The sequence below is a fragment of the Zingiber officinale genome, chromosome 8A (assembly GCF_018446385.1).
Source record: "Zingiber officinale cultivar Zhangliang chromosome 8A, Zo_v1.1, whole genome shotgun sequence".
Classification (NCBI taxonomy): domain Eukaryota; kingdom Viridiplantae; phylum Streptophyta; class Magnoliopsida; order Zingiberales; family Zingiberaceae; genus Zingiber; species Zingiber officinale.
Window position 1 is genome coordinate 42,337,675 of NC_056000.1, and position 19,648 is coordinate 42,357,322.

A 19,648-nucleotide genomic window follows, 5' to 3' on the forward strand; every position below is an offset into this window, starting at 1 on the left:
ACATAATATCATATTATGGCTTAGATACGGTTCAAGTAGGCGATGGTTCAGGTTTATAAATTGCTAATCTTGGAAATACATACATTCATTTATCTAATCGTACTTTTTACATATGCAATGTCTTTCATGTTCCATCTATCACTAAAAATTTACTCTCTACACGTCAATCTTATCTTGATAACAATGTCATTTTTGAGTTCCATCATAATCATTATTTTATAAAAGATAAAGGAACAAATACTATTGTTTTTGATGGGAGAATTAAAAATGACCTCTACTATCTTCAAAGTTCTTCAATTAAATCTTTTGTTAGTGAACACACAAATAAACCAGCTTGGCATGCTCGACTTGGTCATTCTTCTCTTCGCATTGTTCAATTAATCATCAATAGGTATGGTTTACCTACTTCATTTACCTCCTCTTCATCTCATTCATGTAGGGTCTGCATGAAATCTAAAAGTCACAAGTTACCTTTCTCTTCATCCGATCATGTTTCTAATTTTCCACTTGAAATAATTCATTCAGATGTTTGGGTCATGCACCTATTTTGTCTAACCAAGGTTTCCAATATTATGTTACTTTCATTGATCATTTTAGTAATATACTTGGTTCTACCCTATAAGAAGGAAATATGATTTATTAGACATATTCTGTAATTTTTAGAATCAAGTTGAACGATATTTTAATCATAAAATACTCTCTTTTCATTTTGATTGGGGAGGTGAATATCAAGCTCTTCATCGTCATCTTATCTCTTGTGGAATTGTTCATCGAGTCTCTTGTTCTCACACCCCAGAATAAAATGGCCCTGCTAAAGGAAAACATAGACATATAGTTGAAATTACCTTAACTCTTCTTCATCATGTCTCAGTTCCGCATAAATTTTAGGATGAATCTGTTAACACTGCCTTATATCTCATAAATCAACTTCTTACTTCATTGCTTAATCATAAGTGTCCTTTTGAAAAACTTTATAATCAAACTCCTTATTACACTTTTCTTCGAATTTTTGGTTGCGCATGATATCTATGGTTACACCCCTACTCTAAACATAAACTTAACTCTCGTTCACTACAATTTGTTTCCCTTGGTTATAATAATTTGTACCATGGTTATCATTACTTGCATATACCAATAGGATGAATTTATATTTCATGATATATTACTTTTGATGAGCCTCTATTCCCTTTTTCAGTAGCTTCTTTGATCTCTCCTTCAGATACAGGTGGCACCATCTTAATATCTCCTAAAATTGTCAGAAGTGATGACATTCTAGGTCCTGCTCTGGAGCTCTCTGATAACTCTCATATACCATCAGAATCACCTCAGACTGTTGATCCAATCTTTGAAGTTTCACCAGTTGAAGATAATACAAGTCCATCAAAATCACTATGTTAGTCTACTTCCTCGTCACCATTAACAAGTGATTCAGATGATAATCCTCTTTGTCACATGCTTCCCTTGAGTGACATATATGCACAATGTCTACCAATGACAACTTGTCATCCCCTTCCACGAGCTCTAGTGGTCTCTTCAAAATCTATTGAGTCAACTTGTTTTACATAAGTGAGCAAGGATCTAAATTGGTGTAGTGCAATGGCTAAAAATTTGATGCATTTTTTCGCAATGGAACATGGAGTCTAGTTCTGCGTACTCCCTCCATGAATATTGTGGGCTCTAAATGGATATTCCGTCTTAAACATCAAGCTGATGGTTCTCTTGAACGACACAAAGCTTGACTTGTAGCCAAAATATTTAGTCAACAACCAGGTATTAACATCAATAACACTTTTAGCCCAATCATCAAAATTACATCTGTCATATTATTATTATCGATAGCTGTTAGTTCTAATTGACCTGTATGTCAATTGGACATTTCAAATGAGTTTCTCCATAGTCATCTTAGGAAAACTGTATTTATGGAGCAACCACATGAGTTCATTCATCCATAATTTTTGTCTCATGTTTGCCAACTTAAGAAATCCTTATATGGTCTTCGACAAGCTCCTCGTGCATGGTTTCATCGACTATCTAATTAGTTATAAGCTCAAGGATTTTCTAAATCAAAGATTGACTCGTCTCTATTTCACAAATATAATGATGGATCTATAATATTTTTTTCTTATTTATGTAGATGACATCCTGATAACCGGTAATGATCACAAGGATATCACAACTTTATTAAGTCTTCTCAATCAAGAATTTCCTACTTGAGATTTGGGTATTGCTCATTTTTTTCTTGGTATTAAGCTTATTCCACATGATGATGACTATCTTCTCTCTTAGAGCAAATATATTACTGGACTTCTTCAAAGGGCCAAAATGGATTGAGCAAGTCCGGTCTCTACACCAATTGCTATAAACAACTCTTTAACTTCATCCTCTCCTACTCTGTATAATTCACAAATTTATCAAAGCATTGTTGAAGTCTTACAATATGTCACTATTACACGCATTGCTATTACTTTTGCAGTAAATCGTATTTGTCAATTCATGCATGCTCCAACTGAATAAAATTGGGATAATGTAAAAAGAATACTTCGTTATCTCAAAAATACTATTCTATATAATTTTCTTTTATATCGCTAATTGTTTCGAGATTTACATGCCTAAAATGATACAGATTGGGCAAGTTCTCCTGAAGAGACACTCTGCTAGTAGATATGCAATATTTCTTGGACGAAATTTTATCTCATGGAATTCGAAAAAGCAACCTACGGTATCTCGTTCAAGTACTGAGGTAGAATATAAAGCTATAGCAAATACAACGTTTGAAATTATTTAGCTTTAATCACTTCTCTCTGAACTTCATCTTGCCAGACCTGACCACCGAACCGCCGGTTCGACGGTTCTAGGCAGGTCGACCCTTAACCTTAACCGCCAAAGACGGTTACGGTTCACGGTTTGAAATCGCCGGTTCACGGTTCAAGATTATTATGTTAAAAAAACTAAAAATTAAACATTACAAATTACAAATTAAAATTTATTAGAAAAAAGGTTTGCACTTATTTAAGTTGCCTACGTATCCCCTTAGGGAAATCAAAGCCCACGTAGTTTTTTACATTTTTATTCTTTTACATTTTCACTTACTTCCATTTCTCGTTCCTGTCATATTCATTCCTTCAGTATCGAAATCTTCAGCTTCATTATTTGAAAGTTACATTCTTTGGATTCTTTTCTCCACTCTGGTCCAATCGTCCAGTAATGTTTGGGCTTCCAATGATTCAGGAGACAAAGTTGATCGTCGTTCATCTAATATGTTGCCGCCGACATTGAACGTTTGCTCCAGAGCAACAGTTGACACTGGACAAGCTAAAATTTCTTTGGTGATCACGGAGAGGACGGGAAAGCTTTGAGCCTTCTGTGACCACCACTTTAAGATATCAAAATTTTCGCTATCTGCTTCATTAAAATCAAAAGAAGCCATAAAATAATTATTAAGTTACTGTGTGGAACTTGAGGATTTTCGTGAACGTTTTGTCCGTTCTTTTAATAAAAGTTGTGCTTTTGTAAGTTTTAAATTACTACTAGTAGTTTGTTGTATTTCAGAAATATTAATTTGTGTTCCATGTTTTGCATAATATTGATTATAACTATCATATAAATAAATTCTAACATTATATATAATATTAACTAGATCAGGAGAAGAAGATTCTTTAATTAGAATTAAAGTGTCATAATATAAAGTTAACATTTCTTGTAAAACTTCTAATTTAAATCTAAGATCTAAAGCAAATGTAATTAAATAAATTTCAGAAATAAAATAAAAATATTTTTCCCATTTAGTTTGCATAGCTAAGATGCAAAGAGATAAAGATTCATTATTAATATGCTCATTTAAAACTAATACTATATTAGAAAAATTTTCTAAAACTAATTGAGTAGTGGGATAATAAACATCGGAAAGTTGTTCGGTTGCATCATTAAATACTTTTAAAATTTCACAAATACTACTACAAATATTCCATTGTTGTGAAAATAAATATATATTAGTATTTTGTGCAAAAAATGAACATAATAATTCTTTATATTCAAATGAATCTTGTAATAATTGGTATGTTGAATTCCAACGTGTTGGTACATCACGTGGAAATTTTTTAGGTCTCATTCAATTAGTTTTACAAAACCTACCCCATTGTTTCATTATAGATAGATGAGACCATAAATAAGAAATTACAATTCTAATTGGTTTAATATAACTTTCTAAAATTTTTAAACCATCTTGAACATATAAATTTAAAACATGGCATACATAACGAATGTGAAAAAATAAACCGCCAATAATAGGTTGACAAACAAATTTTAGATCATCTATACAAGCGGTATTGGAACTAACATTATCTAATGATATTGAAAATATTTTATGAGTTAAGCTATATTCTTCTAAAATTAAACATAATAATTGTGCGATGTTATGAGCATTATGTGATTCATCAAAAACACTATAAATTAACAATCTTTTTTGGAGGTTCCAAGAGTTATCGATCCAATGGCAAGTCACACCTATATACGAATGTGTTTGCCAATGATCACTTCAAATATCGGAACATAAAGAAACTTTATTATCTAATTTACTAAATTCATCAATTAAAATTTTTTTCCTTTGTTCTACTAATTTTTTAATTGTACGAGTAAGTGTAGTTTTAGGAACACGTTTAGCACATGAATTAAGATATTCTTTATAAAAATCTTCAAATGTGTATTTAGATCCAAAACTAAAAGAAAGATGTTCTACGGAAACAAATTTAGCTAACAATTCTCTTAATTTATTATCCGAATATAAAAATAAACCAGAATCGGTACTGCTGCTAGTTGAAGAAAATCTTGATAATTGTGTTTGAGAACGGTCGAGTCCAAATTCCGTCGGGTGCTTCGTTTCTACATGCCGTTTCAACGACCCATAACAGCCGCCGGCTTGGAATTTGTAGAAAGTATTGCAGTGATTACATTTTGCACGCATTTCTCTCGACGGAAGAGTGCCCTTCTCAAAATGTTTAGTGAAAATAGAAGACTTTAAAGGAGGAAGTTCCTGAACCTTATAAGTAATTGCGTCGGTACTTCCTTGTGTTTCGGGTGTCGGATTTGGAAGATGCTCGATCTCATCATCGGTGGATTGCATGTTGGGGGTCCTCCTCCCGCGGATTCATTATTTCCTTTCCCTTCTGAGCTTGAGATGACGCACCTCCGCGGCCTCCTTCCATTGTAATTGAAAATTGAAAACGAAAGCGTGTAGAGAATACGAAATTGAGATTAAGAGTAGAGAAGATATGTATAAAAATGATGAAATGAGCTCTCTATTTATAGAGTTTTTGATAGTAACGGACACTAAATCATAGCCATTGATCAAAAAATGATCAAATGATCCTACCCGTTGAAAAAATACCCAAAAAATCCCTCCACCCTCTCCCAACGGCTATGAACCACTGGTTAACTGGCAGTTCCAACGGCTATGAACCGCCGGTTCAAGCCGGTAAAAAAAATTCAAATGTTGAACCGGTGGGTCGACCCGGCGGTCCACCAGTTTTGCACCAACGGAACCGGACTGGCCCCACAACTTGCCGGGTCGGTTCCGGTTTGACCCTGCGAACCGGGTCAAAGGGCAACCGACCTGTTGACCCGGTTACGGCCCGGGCTGGGTCCGGACCAGACCTGGCCCGGGTCTACATCTTACATCAAATATTGCACCAAAAATTTGATATGACAATAATAGAGCAACATATCTTACAACAAATCCAATCTTTCATGCTGGTACAAAACATGTGGAAATTGATTTTCATTTTGTTCATGAACGTGTGGCAACTCAACAGTTATCCGTCTCTTATATTTCTGCTTAAGATCACATCACTGATATCTTTACTAAGTCATTATCCAAACAATATTTCAACAAGTTAGCAAACAAACTTAACGCTAAAGATCTCCCGTTAAGTTTGGGCGTATAAAAGAGATAAAAGAGAATCACCAGAATTGACCAGATCAAATCACAAAATCAAATCAAATTAGTATTAAGATTATTTTAATAATTCTTAGAATAATTTTATTATTTATTAATTAGTTAATTGACCAAGTACTTTTTAAATATTATATAATATATTATCATAAATATCAATGAACAATAAAATTTATTATTATTCATATATTTTTATCATCTTCCGCTTCTTCTTCTAACAAGATGAACAACATGCCAACCACCACATGAAGCACCTAATGTTGCGTTTAGTTGGGTGTAATGTAATCTAACTTGTAATGTAATCAAATTTGTAATGTAATGTAATATAATCTTTATTACATTACTATGTTTGGTAATGTAATGTATGTAATCTTTGATTACAATGGTCATTACATTATTTTGTTTGGTGTCCATTATTTTTTATAAGCAATGTAATTCGTATTATTATAAAATGACAAAAATATTCTGCGACCTCTACCGACGGCCACTGCACCTCTGCCGGAGCTTGCGACAACCAGCGACCACCGCCATTGGCCTCCTCTGTCGGCTGCCGCCACCGGCAACCGGTGACGACGACGACGGCGGCGGCGTCGACCGGCGGTGGGCGGCGGCGGCCGCCGACGGTGGGTGGCGACTGCCAACGACAGTGGGCGGCGGCGGCGGCCGACGACGGTGGGCGGCGGCCGACGACGGTGGGCGGCGGCGACCGATGATGGTGGACGACGACGGTGGGGGCGGCGGACGATGTCGGTGTGCGGCGGTGACCGCAATGGACTAGGGGTATATTCGGCATTTAAATTTTGATTAAATGATGACCTCGTAATGTAATCGGATTACATAGTATTTGCTTTGTAATCCAGATTACAAAATTTCACTATCTTTTGTAATCCATATTACATTACATTACAAGTTTAAAATTAAACCAAACAAAATAATCAACCTTGTAATGTAATCCTGATTATATTACAAGGTAAATTACACCCTATCAAATGTAGCCTAATTCTAATGCTAACAAGGAATTGAAACCCTCCCTCTCCTAAGGCCATATGCATGCAACATGAGACCCATACAAGGGGGAATATTAATAATGATTTGATCGATACTCTATGCTTTAACTTATCCATTCATCTAAAGAGGAGAAAGATAGAAGATAGACACGACGGTTCATTCCCTCGCTATCTGTGGACATATGCCAAGATGGAACTTGTCTCATTTTCTCATCCATCAAAACTCAATCTAATTAATTTATATGTAACTTGCTCTTTTTGACCAACTCAGTGGACACAAATTAAGTCGATCGACATCTCCCTCCCTCACTCTAATTTGTGCGTGGTTGGTAGTCGAGAAAGAGTTGAATATGTAGAAGTTAGTGGTGAGGACCAAGTGTTTACGTAACTTTCTCGAGGGTTAATGTTTGGATAGGGCTACAAATGAGTCAAGTTGAGCATGACTGTATTTAAGTTTATTTAATTTTTTTTAATCTCTAGTTGTGTATATCAAACTATATAATCGTAATTAAGATTAAGTCAATTCGACCACTTTGCAACCAATTAATGTTCTAAGAAGAATTAATATTAACATCGATATATATGTACTAAATCCTAATCACTTAGATTGGACAAAAGAATACAATGAACTATCTAGCTAGCAAGCTAGCGTGATCATTCTCCCAATAAAGGGCCCTTTTAAGTGATAATTATCGGTACAATCGACCTAGGTCAAGGTCGACCAAGATCGGATTGACTTGAGTTTGAATTTTGATATTTGATCAACATATTTATAAGAACTCAAGTATGTTATGGTTGATTGAATACTTGACTAAAGTGAGATATCCAATGGGAAGTTGGTAAGAGAAGTCAAAGTTGGTTAAAATTGATTGGACACTTAGCGATCAGAAGTCTAATAGAAACAAGAGAAAAGTCCAAGTCGGTCAAGATTGACCAGATACTTGATAATCGAAAGTCCAATATGAAGTTGGCAAGAGAAAAGTCTAAGTAAGTCACGAAAGATCGGATATTTGGCAAACAGAAGTCCAACATGGAGTTGACAAGAGACAAAAAATCCAAGTATATCATGGATGACCAAACACTTGGTGATGACAAAGTAGAGTAAAACATTAAAATTTTCCAATAGCTTTCAATTGTATCAATCTTTGAAAATGAGAGTTATTTTCATAGAAACTATTTGTCCCTGATAGTATATGACACAAATAATATCTATGTAAATTTTCATGATTTTTGCAAAAACGTAGAATTATTTAGGATTTTCTGAATTCCAGTCTGAAATATGAAATTAGGAAATCAGATACAGCAATTGATTGTTGTACAACAATTGATTAGGCAATTGATTAGTGAAAGATTTTCACGAGCACATAGGCTGGCGGAATCGATCAAGTGATCGATTAACACTCCTTAATTGATTAATCCAATCGATTATGACATTGTAATCGATTGAAACTTCTTAATCAATTGAAACCAACTTCAATCGATTTAGAGAGACTGTAATTGATTTGTAGATAAAACCAATCGATTAAGACTGCTGATTATGGTTGAAATGGTCAGATTTCAGTTCATTAAATCATGTTTAGTCAAGTTAAATGTCCCTAACCCTCTGAAATACTTATATAAGTACATTGAGGTAATTCTTTTTAATGAAAAATAAGAAAGAAATGGTTAAAGGGGACTAATTTGGAATTTAGGATGAGGTTTGGATTTAATATTAAACTTTTAATCTCAAAACTTTAATTTTTGAATTTCCTAAAGGGTTAGAAATTCCAAGTCCTTGTTAGTGTAATGATAGAAATTTGTTGCATATTTTGAGGGGTGGTTTTCCTTAAAGACATGATTCATATTCTTTTAATGATAATGAGATAATGGAAGCTTGAGAACCTTCATTATTATGAATAAATACTCAAGGGGGAGCATTCAATAAATACTTAAGAGTGAACATATGATATAATAAAAGATATGAGACTTTCGTTGAATTCCCTTTGAACAAATTGACTTTTGAGGAGAATTTTTTATGTATATCAAAGGGGGAGAAAAATGTAGGATTTACATTAGAAATTCTCATTCATGCTTAGACATGGGATGAAGTTGGGCTAATAGATTAACCTAATTTAAATGTATTGTCAATCATCAAAAAGGAAAAAATTGTCGGGAGATTGTTAGTGCAATCGTCTTTGGTTCAAGGTTGACCAGTTTGACCAAGCTTGAGTGGGTTTGAGCTTGAGTTTTAATGTTTGGACAATATGTGAGAAGTGGTCAAATTGGTGAAGGTTGATTGGATATTTGACAATATGTGAGAAGGGAGTCAAGTAAGTCATGAAGGACTAGATACTTGATTGGAAAGCCTAACTGGAGGTTATGCAAGGTAAAAATCCTAACTCGAGGGTTAGGTAAAGGAAAGTCCAAGTGGGTCAAAGAGGATAGCACGTTGGCAAAGAAAAATCCAAGTGGGTCAAGGAGGACCACAGGTTGGCAAAGGAAAGTCCTAGTGGATCAAGGTGGACCACACGTTAGTAAAGAAAAGACCTAACTGATGTTAGACAAGAGAAAAATCTAAGCAAGAAGAGGTTTTTCATTTGTATTCTTGTATTTTCTTTTTGTGTGTGTTATATCTTGTTGTGTGAGTTTGTACAAGGCTTCTCCGCAGGCGTCTTCATTAACAAGAGATCAAGTAAGAAGAGGTTTTTCATTTGTATTCTTATATTCTTGCATGTGTTATATCTTATTGAGTGAGTTTGTACCAGGCTTCTCCGCCTTTGGTAGTTACCGAGAAGGAGTATTTTTCTTAGTGGATAGCGTGACGTATGTAGATCCTTGGATTAGTCACCTCTTCTTGAGGTGGATAGTAAATCCTTTGTGTTAGCGTTGTGAGTGTTGCTTCGAGTTCTATCCGTTGCATATCATCATCACGAAGCAAGTCAACGAAGCGCGACGAGCTATTCACCCCCCCTCTCTAGCTACAAATCGACCCTAACAGTTCTAACCTTCTGGGACCAGGGTTGTATTTATAGCCCTGGTTGGGGCACCTGGAAGGGTTCCAGGTGCCTGAGAAGGGATACACTTTTATCCCCGTTGCACCAGAATACGCCACGTCGTGTTCCGGATAAAAGCTTGCTCCGAGCACCCAAACCCAAGTTAACATCATGTTAACTATTTAGTTCGGGTTCTTCTGCTCTGGCTCCGCTTGTTTGGGTCCGGGTCTTCCGCTCCGGCTCCGCTTGGGTGATCTTGGCCATCCGTAATAGGGCTCACCCGAACCCAACTTCTGACCTTCGAGCAAACTTCTACTCTGGCTTCTCGTCCCTCGGAAACGTCGTACACCTCCTTCTCGTCCACCCGCGTACTCTTCCACAGCACCTCATACCTCAGATGCACCGAGTCTGTCGGTTCTCTCTCGTGTCGTCCTTCTCGCTAGCTGCATCTTTTGCTTGACTTCCTGTGCTCCTAAATTCGTGCACACTTAGACACAAAGGTTAAATACCAACAGGACCTAACTTTACTTGGTTGATTACATCAAAACTACCAAAGAAGTACTTACAACAAAGGCCCATCGGATCAAAGGAGAGGAAAGGGGAGAGGGCTTACATGTCCGAAGTTCGTCGCCAAGAGGAATCACCCTTGCCGATGCCAACGAGAGGGAAAATAGATTAGGGTAAGGAGGGATCGGGTGTGATTTTGGTAATTTAGGGTTTTCTAGAGACGAAAGCAATTTCGTCGTGAAAATCATCCCTAATTCGGGGACAAAAATTGTTTTCGTTGTAGACTCTATGACAAATCCAAGATTCATCACAATCTTGGATGTTTTTTTTCAGAAAACAAATATGTCTAAAGGCGGATGATGGACCTAGAGAGCGGAATGACATGAAATTAATTCCTATATGTTCGTCTAGTTATTCTGATTATATCTATGTTTTCAAGTATTAATTTGATCTAATATATTTTGATCTGTGATTTTTCGAACACTAATATGTCTGAAAAATATAATTTGTGTTTAAAAAATTATAGATCAAAATATATTAAATCAAATTGATATTTGAAGGCATAGATATAATCAGGAGAACTAGACAAATACATAGAAACTGATTTTGCATCATTCTGAGATCTCTAACATTAATTTGTAACTTTAACATGTTAAACTAATTAAATTTACTTTTTAACTCTAATATATTAAACTTACCTTTGAAATTCATTTAATTGACTTAGCTATTAAAAAAATATTGGGTTAAAATAATATTTGAGGTTGTGAATATAATTAAGAGAACTAAACGAGCACATAGGAATTAGTTTCATGTCATTTTGAGCTCTTTAGATTCATCAACTACCTTCGGATATATATATTTTAAAAAAAAAAACTAATTTTGAGATAAATCTAGGGATTCATTGGAAATTTTGTGACAAATCTTAGATTCGTCACAAACTTGAATGATTTTTCAAAAAAAATATCCGAAGGTGGTTGATGGACTTAGAGAGTTCAGAATGATATGAAACCAGATGTGTTCATCTAGTTCTCCTGATTATATCCATCATTCAAACATCAATTTGACCAAATATATTTTAATCAGTAATTTTTTGAACACCAATATATCTAAAAAATATAATTTATGTTTAAAAAATCATAGATCAAAATATATTGGATCAAATTGATGTGTTTGAAAGAATAAATATAATTAGAAAACTACACGAACACATAAAAATTGGTTTCATATTATTCTGAGAACTTTAATATTAATTTGTAATTTTAATATGTTCAACTAATTAAATTTACTTTTTAACTCTAACATTTTCAACTTACCTTTGAAATTCATTGACTTAGCTATCAAAAAAAATATTGGGTCAAAATAATATTTGATGACATTGATATAATCAAGAGAACTAAACAATCACATAGGAATTGATTTCATGTCATTCCGAATTCTCTAAGTTTATCAACCACCTTCGGACATAATTTTTTTTTTTAAAAAAAATCTAATTTAGAGACAAATCCAGAGATTCAATGGAAATTGTGCGATGAATCCATGGATTCATTAGAAATATTGCGAATGAATCCGAGGTTTCGTCAGAAATTTTACGACGAATCTAGGGAATTGTCGTAAAATTAAATGATTTTTCAAAAAAAATATGTCCAAAGCCGGTTGATGAATATAGAGAGATCGGAATGACATGAAACAAGTTTCTATATGTTCATCTAATTTGCTGATTATATTAATACTTTCAAATATCAATTTGACATAATATATTTTGATCAGCGATTTTTACAACACCAATATATTTGAAAAATATAATTCGTATTTAAAAAATCACATATCAAAATATATTGGATCAAATTGATATTTGAAGGTATAAATATAATCATGAGAAGTAAACGAATTCTTAAGAATTGGTTTTTTTTTATCATTTTGAGATCTATAGGTACCCGTTTCGGACATATTTATTTTTTTTAAAAAAAAATAACCCAATCTGTAATGAATATTGATTCAATGCAAAGACATAAAAATTAAATAAATATCAATAATTCATATAAAATATATGAAAATAAAAATATTTAACATTGCAACGAACACAAATATCTGCCGTAAAGATTTGCAACGAATTTAATATTGGTTGTAAAATATGTGATGAATAACTAATTCGTCGCAAATTCTGTAACAAATAATAATTTTGTCACAAAAATTGCGATGAATGCATTATTCATCGCGGATTTTGCAATAAGTATTTATTTTCATCGCCAAATTGTAACAAATTTAGCGACGAATAATTTTTTGGTACTAATTTGTGATAAAATATGTTCGCTCCTAAGAAGCAACAATTTATTTTTTTTTCGCAAAAATCATTGCAAATTTGAGACGAAAATATTTCATTGCAAAGATTCGTCTCTAAATAACTATATTTTTGTAGTGCAAGGTTTTGATTGTAAAATCATTTTTTTATTTCATTTATCTTTATATTCTAGTTTCTTGTTGTATTCTTGAGCTCAAGTTTACAAGAGATTTCTATGCATCAAAAAGGTTTATGAGAAGGGGGAAGTTTTAGTGAAATTTGTGAATGATTAGTGGATCCTTGAATTAGTCGTCTCAAGGAGACGGTTGCCAAGTAAAATTAAGTGTTGTACGTGTGGAGTCCAGTTTGAATCAAAATTTCCATTGTGCATTTAAATGATAAGCACAAATCAAAACAAAACTAACAGAGGTATTCACCTACGTCTCACACAAGTCTTAACAATAATTGATTGTGAATTGTGATACTGAAAGGGCTTATACTTAGGGCAATATCACGATCGATCAAGTACTATCATACTCGATAGAAGCGTCCATTGAAGGGCCGCCATGGGGACCCTTTCTGAAGACAACTTGAGATTCCTCTAGAGGTGTCTTATTCATACAAAAGCCTTAAAATGATATGATGTATGAATATCTCTTCTTTTCTTTGTGCTAGTTTCATCCTTATCTGAAAGAAAATGATCATAGTTTTATTTTTCCTTTTTCTTCCCTAAAAATACAACATTTATGGTCATTAGTTAAAAATACCATTATGATATGATATATGATACAATGTATAATAGAGGAATCCAGTATAATGGGGGTTGAGATTTTTTTGTCTGTAAATTATAGACCAGGGGATGATTCATTACATGTGAACCCTTGATTTGGATGAACCTCATCTTTAAATAGGTGGGGTCCATCCAAATCAACGATGTAAAAAAGTGGATCATCCTCTGGTCCACAAATTACGGACCAGAGGATCCGTGCTCGTGGAGATATCAATAGTTAATATAATGTAGTGGTCAAAAGTCAAAGAAAGATGGCAGTCAAAACCAAAAAGTTCTTGGCCTGGTCTTAAAAAGGGAGTAGTGATAATCAAAGCCGAGAAGTTCTCCTGGGACTTAGCTCTCCCACCTCATAAGCACAGCTCTCGATATACGATCGAACTATTGTCAGGAGATAATCTTGTCAGACAATCACAACAACTTGTCAGAGACTAATGGCTATCCGTTAGGGAATATTATGATACTCTACCACATGCATAACGCAGAACTTTCCTCTACCCAATAGGAATCTGTCGTACTTCGATCGTCACCCGATATGCCCTGACACTCGACATTCTCTGATGTTTCATCATCGCAAAGGTTATAAGGGGCAGTATAAAAAGGGAAGTTCTCTCTATTAACCAGGTACGCACACATGTACGCATCTACTACAGTTCTTATTTTTGTACTTTTCGCTTTGTGCTGCTCTTGACTTAAGTATCGGAGGGCTTGCGCCGGGATCTCTTCTCTGGTGGCCTCCCATGCCATCTCTGTGCGTATACACGGCTCGTGGGTACCATTGACAACTTTTCCTGCACCCCCACCCCGCTCAATTGTAAGGTGAAAAAGCCAGGAACACCCCTACATGCCCTAGATCTAGATTCTCTTTTCATCAACATCTTTATTCTTGTCACCGGTTCTTCCATCCGACTCAACTTCCAGATGGAATTAATATATCTTCTATGTTGGCTTTAGTATATTGATGAATAAATATTTAAATTTTTAGTTATTTCTACCTTTTAGAATTTTGTTGTGCTACTATGCAAAGGTCTTCGTCTTGGATCATATCAAGCACTAGTCGAACATGGTGAATAGTTTTTAGCGTAAGGAAATCATGTCTCAAACCTCTCGGTCTCACCGACAAAAATTGTAAGTAAAAGAGGAGCAACAAAACAAAAGCATGTGATAAAATATATGTGATTTCCCACATTTGCGAGAAAAATAAAATTAATTATGAACCTACAAAATTTAAAAGAAAAATAATTAATTATTTTTAAAAAAAATAAAAGCGAAGCATATAAAGGGTGATATGCCTACTTTTCACTTCCAACACAAGCTGGCCCAGTTCAATTCAACTTTTAAAAAAATAATAGATTAAGAGAAGGGAAAAGTGGCATGATTTTAAACTTTGTTTTTATTTTTTTTGGATATACTAATTGATCATTTATCGGTAAGGTGTTTGGTGGATTTACGGAGTATGACAATTTGAAACCCTAGAGCAAGAGTAGGCTTTATAATAAATTTTCGATTGTGAAAGTCGGCTGCTAGATAAATTACCACCGGCATTTCCAAATTTATTAGTGGACGAACCAAGGAGGTCGTCCACCTCCAAAATTAATCAGGTCCTTAAGGACCTGATTATCTAGCTTAAAAAAGAAAAGAAAAAAAACAAAAGAAAACCATCATATCGTCGTCCTTATGTTCAGCCAGATAAACCTAATTGAAAATTTTCTAAAACACAATGAATTGTACCTGCTAAAAGATCCAAACAATTCAAAAATAAAATTTAGTATTTGTTAGTTTGCAATGATTGTAAATAAAATTTTATATTAAAAATATATAGAAATCATCATAAACTCATAAGGAAAAGATAACTTTATTGGTATAAGACCTTTTGGATAGAATCCAAAAATAAAACTATGAGGATTTAGATTAAAATAAATAATATCATATAATTATGGAGATATTTGAATGAGTCGTCGCCGGAATCAACCAAAGATAATAAAAAAAAACAAGCACTTTTACAACAAGATTTTTCATTATATCTTCTTCCGGATGAGATGAAAGAAGTTTCAATACCTTAACCTTACGGGCCATAACCCTATTTATAACTTCAGATCAATTAAGTGTTGGACGCAAACAATCTGTTGCCGGAGATATACGGAGTATTAATTGAATTTAAATACTTAAATTAAATTCAACTTATAGTTGAGTTGACCTGAACTGATAATCTCAGACTGTCAGCAGGGGCTGATTTCTGCTAATAGTTGAGTGTAGACGAACTTCGAGTCTGAGCAGCAAAATCCAAGCGCAAACAGGCCGGTCGGGCGAAGCCGACTGACCGAGCGCAGACAGACCGAGATCAAACAGGTCGAGCGAGTGGAGAGGTCAATCGGGCAATAAGGCCGACCGGGCAGCGTAGTCGTCCAAACAGAGAGGCAGCGAGCCGACCGTGCAAGTAGACAAACCTAGCAATAGGCCGGCCGGGCAGACAGAAGGGCAGGTCGGGCGGAGCAGATCGGCCGAGCAGGAGGCAGACTGACCAGTCGGGTAGACAGGCCGAACTGTTAAAGAGTTTGGTCGGGCGAGATAGTGTCGACCGAGCGGGTTTACAGACAGGCCAAACGGGCGACGAGACAAGCCGAGCGAAGCGACAGGCAGGCCGAGTGAGCTGATGCCGGTCGGGCTAACAGACAGGCCGAGCATTCAGAGAAGCTGATCAGGCGGACGAAGAGACCGACTGAGCGATCAGAGAAGCGGGTCGGGCGAACGAAGAGACCGACTGAGCGGTCAGAGAAGCAGATCGGGCGAAGGAAGAGACCGACCGAGCGGTCTGAGAAGTCGGTCGGGCGAAGGGGCTGATCTGTCAGAGAGGCCGACTGAGCGAGCTGACCGAGATCTGCGAGAATCGCAGTTTCCTTGAAACAGATTCGCCCCTACCTCCGGCGGTGTTAATGATCATTACTAGTCGAGCAGTGAAACGACTACCGTTTCACTCATTATTACTCGAACGTTTAGATTCTGCATAAATCTCAAGGTTTACGTGGCAAAATGTTAATTGTTCAACTTGGGCGAATTTTGTTCCAACCAATCCAATATTCATCGCGCCCACACACGAGTCAACATGATTTAGTGCAAATCCGGACCTTAGATTTGCACCCCCTTGCACACCTGCACGTAAGAGAGAGTCTCTTCCCATGTATTTATTCATATCTTAAATGCATGTGAATTAATATAAATCAACCATCATGACATGAAACTTCCAATATGAGACTAAAGTCGCATTCACAATGAAGTCTCTTTACTCTTCCACCTCTTCTCCATTTACTTATATTCAACATTAAGTCCATAATTAAACATAAATTAGATTATTTTATTAGACTTGAATCTTTAATGACATAGACCCTAAATAAATCTCCCAACACTATAAATACTCGATTAAAGAAATATTAGTCTCTCGATCGCCTTTTGTTTGTTGTGGCATCCTCTTCCCCACTATAAATAGCACCCAACAAAGACAGAGGAAGACCACACCTTGTGGAGCCTTCCTCAAAGAAGAGATCTTCAAGTGGACATGGCTTCTCACAACCCTAATGAGATCCATGACATTTCGGTGGCCGCCTCGCAAACCTCCTCCACCTCTCCCCTCTCCGGCCATCTTCTCCCTCCCTTCCTCGTGAGAAAGGTCTATCCCCTCTCGATAGTCATCTCCTCAATTTTTCAAAAAAAAAAAACAAAAAAAACAAAATTGAAATCTCGTTTTCATCATCATTATTTTTATTATTATTATTTGTTTTGATAATTCTATTGGAATAGTCGTAGTGTTAGAATTTGATCAATTAATTAAAATTGGGGCAACTTCAGGTGGTTTCTGAGATGATTGCCACTTTCTTACTTGTGTTTGTCACCTGTGGTTCTGCTGCCCTGAGCAAGAGCAACCCAAGCCTGGTCTCCCAGCTCGGAGCCTCGGTCGCCGGCGGACTGATTGTCACGGTCATGATCTATGCAGTCGGCCACATCTCCGGCGCTCACATGAACCCCGCCGTCACCTTGGCCTTCGCCGTCTCCCGGCATTTCCCATGGATACAAGTATGCTTACATTCTTATGAACTTACTTCAGAGTCTCTTCATCTTCTTTATTGCTCTGTAACTTTTTTTTCTTTTTTTTTTATTATTTTCGATATATTTCTTCTATTAAAACTATATATGAATATTAGAAAGGGTATCAAACAAATAATTGAATGCCTCATTTAAAAGGGTGGTCCATGAGGAGATTATATTTATGGCTCCATGTGCTAGCTAGGTGAATTGTCTACTTATAGCATGTAAGACATTTTTTTATTTGTGTGTATACCAGCTATAATTTATGGTTCAATGAACAAAAAAATTAAAACTTTTATAAGTACGACGGGTCACTTTCAATATTAATTGATTTAAAGAATTAGATAATTAAATTATAAAAAATAAATAAATTTTAAAAATATACATTTTTATGATGCAAAATTATGGAAAATAAGTTATAAATTTCTTGTAAAAAAAAGGCTAAAATATTAACATGTATCTACTCTTGAGTTAAAGTTGTGGCCCAATTGGATCTAGTTGAGTCAAATGTCGCTAAAATTACATGATGGATTAGGTATAATTGATTTGTCTTCGTGAAAATCAAATTAAATCAAATCAAATGGACCCATTGCAAGTCTCGTCAACTTGCTTTCAACATGATCAACCTTGATGGAACGTTACTTGGGGCCACAATTGTTTGGATCCATGTTTCAAATGACTGTGTGTTCTATTTGTCGTAGGTCCCCTTTTATATGGCCGCTCAAATCTTTGGGGCTTTGATTGCGTCCTTCGTCCTCCTAGAGGTGTTGCATCCGATCACGAATTTGGGAACGACGGCACCGGCCGGTGCGGCATCGAAGGCCTTGGTCGTCGAAATTGTTGTCACGTTTTGTATGATGTTTGTGACTTCGGCCGTAGCAACCGATACAAAAGCTGTGAGTTATATATATATATATATATATATATATATATATATATATATATATTTGTTTTTTGTTTTTTTTTCCCTCTAATAAATGGTTTTTTGTTTTCTTATTTTTCAGATAGGAGAGTTGGCCGGTTTAGCTGTTGGTTCTTCAGTATGCATAACCTCCATTTTAGCTGGGTAATTAAAATTAGAATACGTAGATTAATTTCACAAAATTTAAGACTATTTTTAGAAAAAACACAAAAGTAGAGGATTGAAAAGGAAAAGAAAAAAAAGAAAGCATTTGCCAAATAACTCCTTGACACTTTTGATTTTTACAGAAAATATGTTTTAGAATCAGGGGAAAAAATTACGATAGAAAATTCTGAAAATTGAGACCGTGTTGGTACTTAAGATGGAGTCGAGTTGTGCAGGCCGATCTCAGGTGGTTCGATGAACCCAGCGAGGACGCTCGGACCGGCCGTGGCGAGCAAGAAGTTCGACTCGATTTGGGTCTATTTTATTGGGCCTGTTCTGGGAACTTTAATGGGCTCATTCTCCTACAACTTCATAAGGCTGAATGAGAAGCCCACTTCGGCCCAAACCGACGGCGATAGCAGCCACAAGTACAAGCTCCCCTCCTTCAAACTTCGCAGGCTTCAGAGCCCGGAAATGGCCAGCAATAATTCCTACGATAATATCTGATAATTAATCAATTTGGACGACGAAATTTTGCTAGAAATTAATTTCGTCAGATATAAATATATTAAAAATATTTTCCATTATGTTTATATATTTAGTCCATGTAATGCAGGAATATAATGTAATATCCAGTACTAATTTTTCTGCTTGAGTAGATGATGATTAAGTCATTAGCTGATAATTATCTAATTGATTAACCAAATTAAACGGACACTTTCTCGCTGGCATCGGAATCATAACGAGAAGAAGCTTGAACCGCACGCCTGGTCGGTTTAATTTTGGGGGTCTAGACCCAGGTCAAGGAAGAAGAGACAAAAGGGAGGCCAAACCGAGATGGCACGGATTGAATAGACCGGTTAGGTGGGTCAATTAAGGGGACTGGCCAACTCATAGTGGCCGAGGTATGAACGGTTGTCAAATTTATTTCAAGATTGCTTGGTATCAAATTTAAAAATGTTAAGAACCGTTCATACTAAGCACATAAAGTTTGTTTTAGTTTA

At 35.6% G+C, this 19,648-nt stretch overlaps 1 protein-coding gene across 1 annotated transcript; it reads left to right on the top strand.

Annotated features, from left to right (window-relative positions):
* Positions 1-16,957: 16,957 nt before the first annotated feature.
* On the top strand, positions 16,958-19,302 carry LOC122008634 (aquaporin NIP2-1-like). The gene is made up of 5 exons (XM_042564432.1): positions 16,958-17,162; positions 17,342-17,566; positions 18,280-18,474; positions 18,583-18,644; positions 18,881-19,302. Exons 1-5 carry the CDS (start codon positions 17,052-17,054, stop codon positions 19,149-19,151), a joined length of 864 nt encoding a protein of 287 aa, XP_042420366.1. The 5' UTR covers positions 16,958-17,051; the 3' UTR covers positions 19,152-19,302.
* The last annotated feature ends 346 nt before the right edge of the window (positions 19,303-19,648 follow it).

Coding starts and splice junctions, on each gene's coding strand:
- LOC122008634 (XM_042564432.1), top strand. CDS start 17,052: ATGGCTTCTCACAACCCTAATGAGATCCATGACATTTCGGTGGCCGCC. Junction 18,475..18,582: donor TAGCAACCGATACAAAAGCT/GTGAGTTATATA, acceptor CTTATTTTTCAG/ATAGGAGAGTTGGCCGGTTT. Junction 18,645..18,880: donor ATAACCTCCATTTTAGCTGG/GTAATTAAAATT, acceptor CGAGTTGTGCAG/GCCGATCTCAGGTGGTTCGA.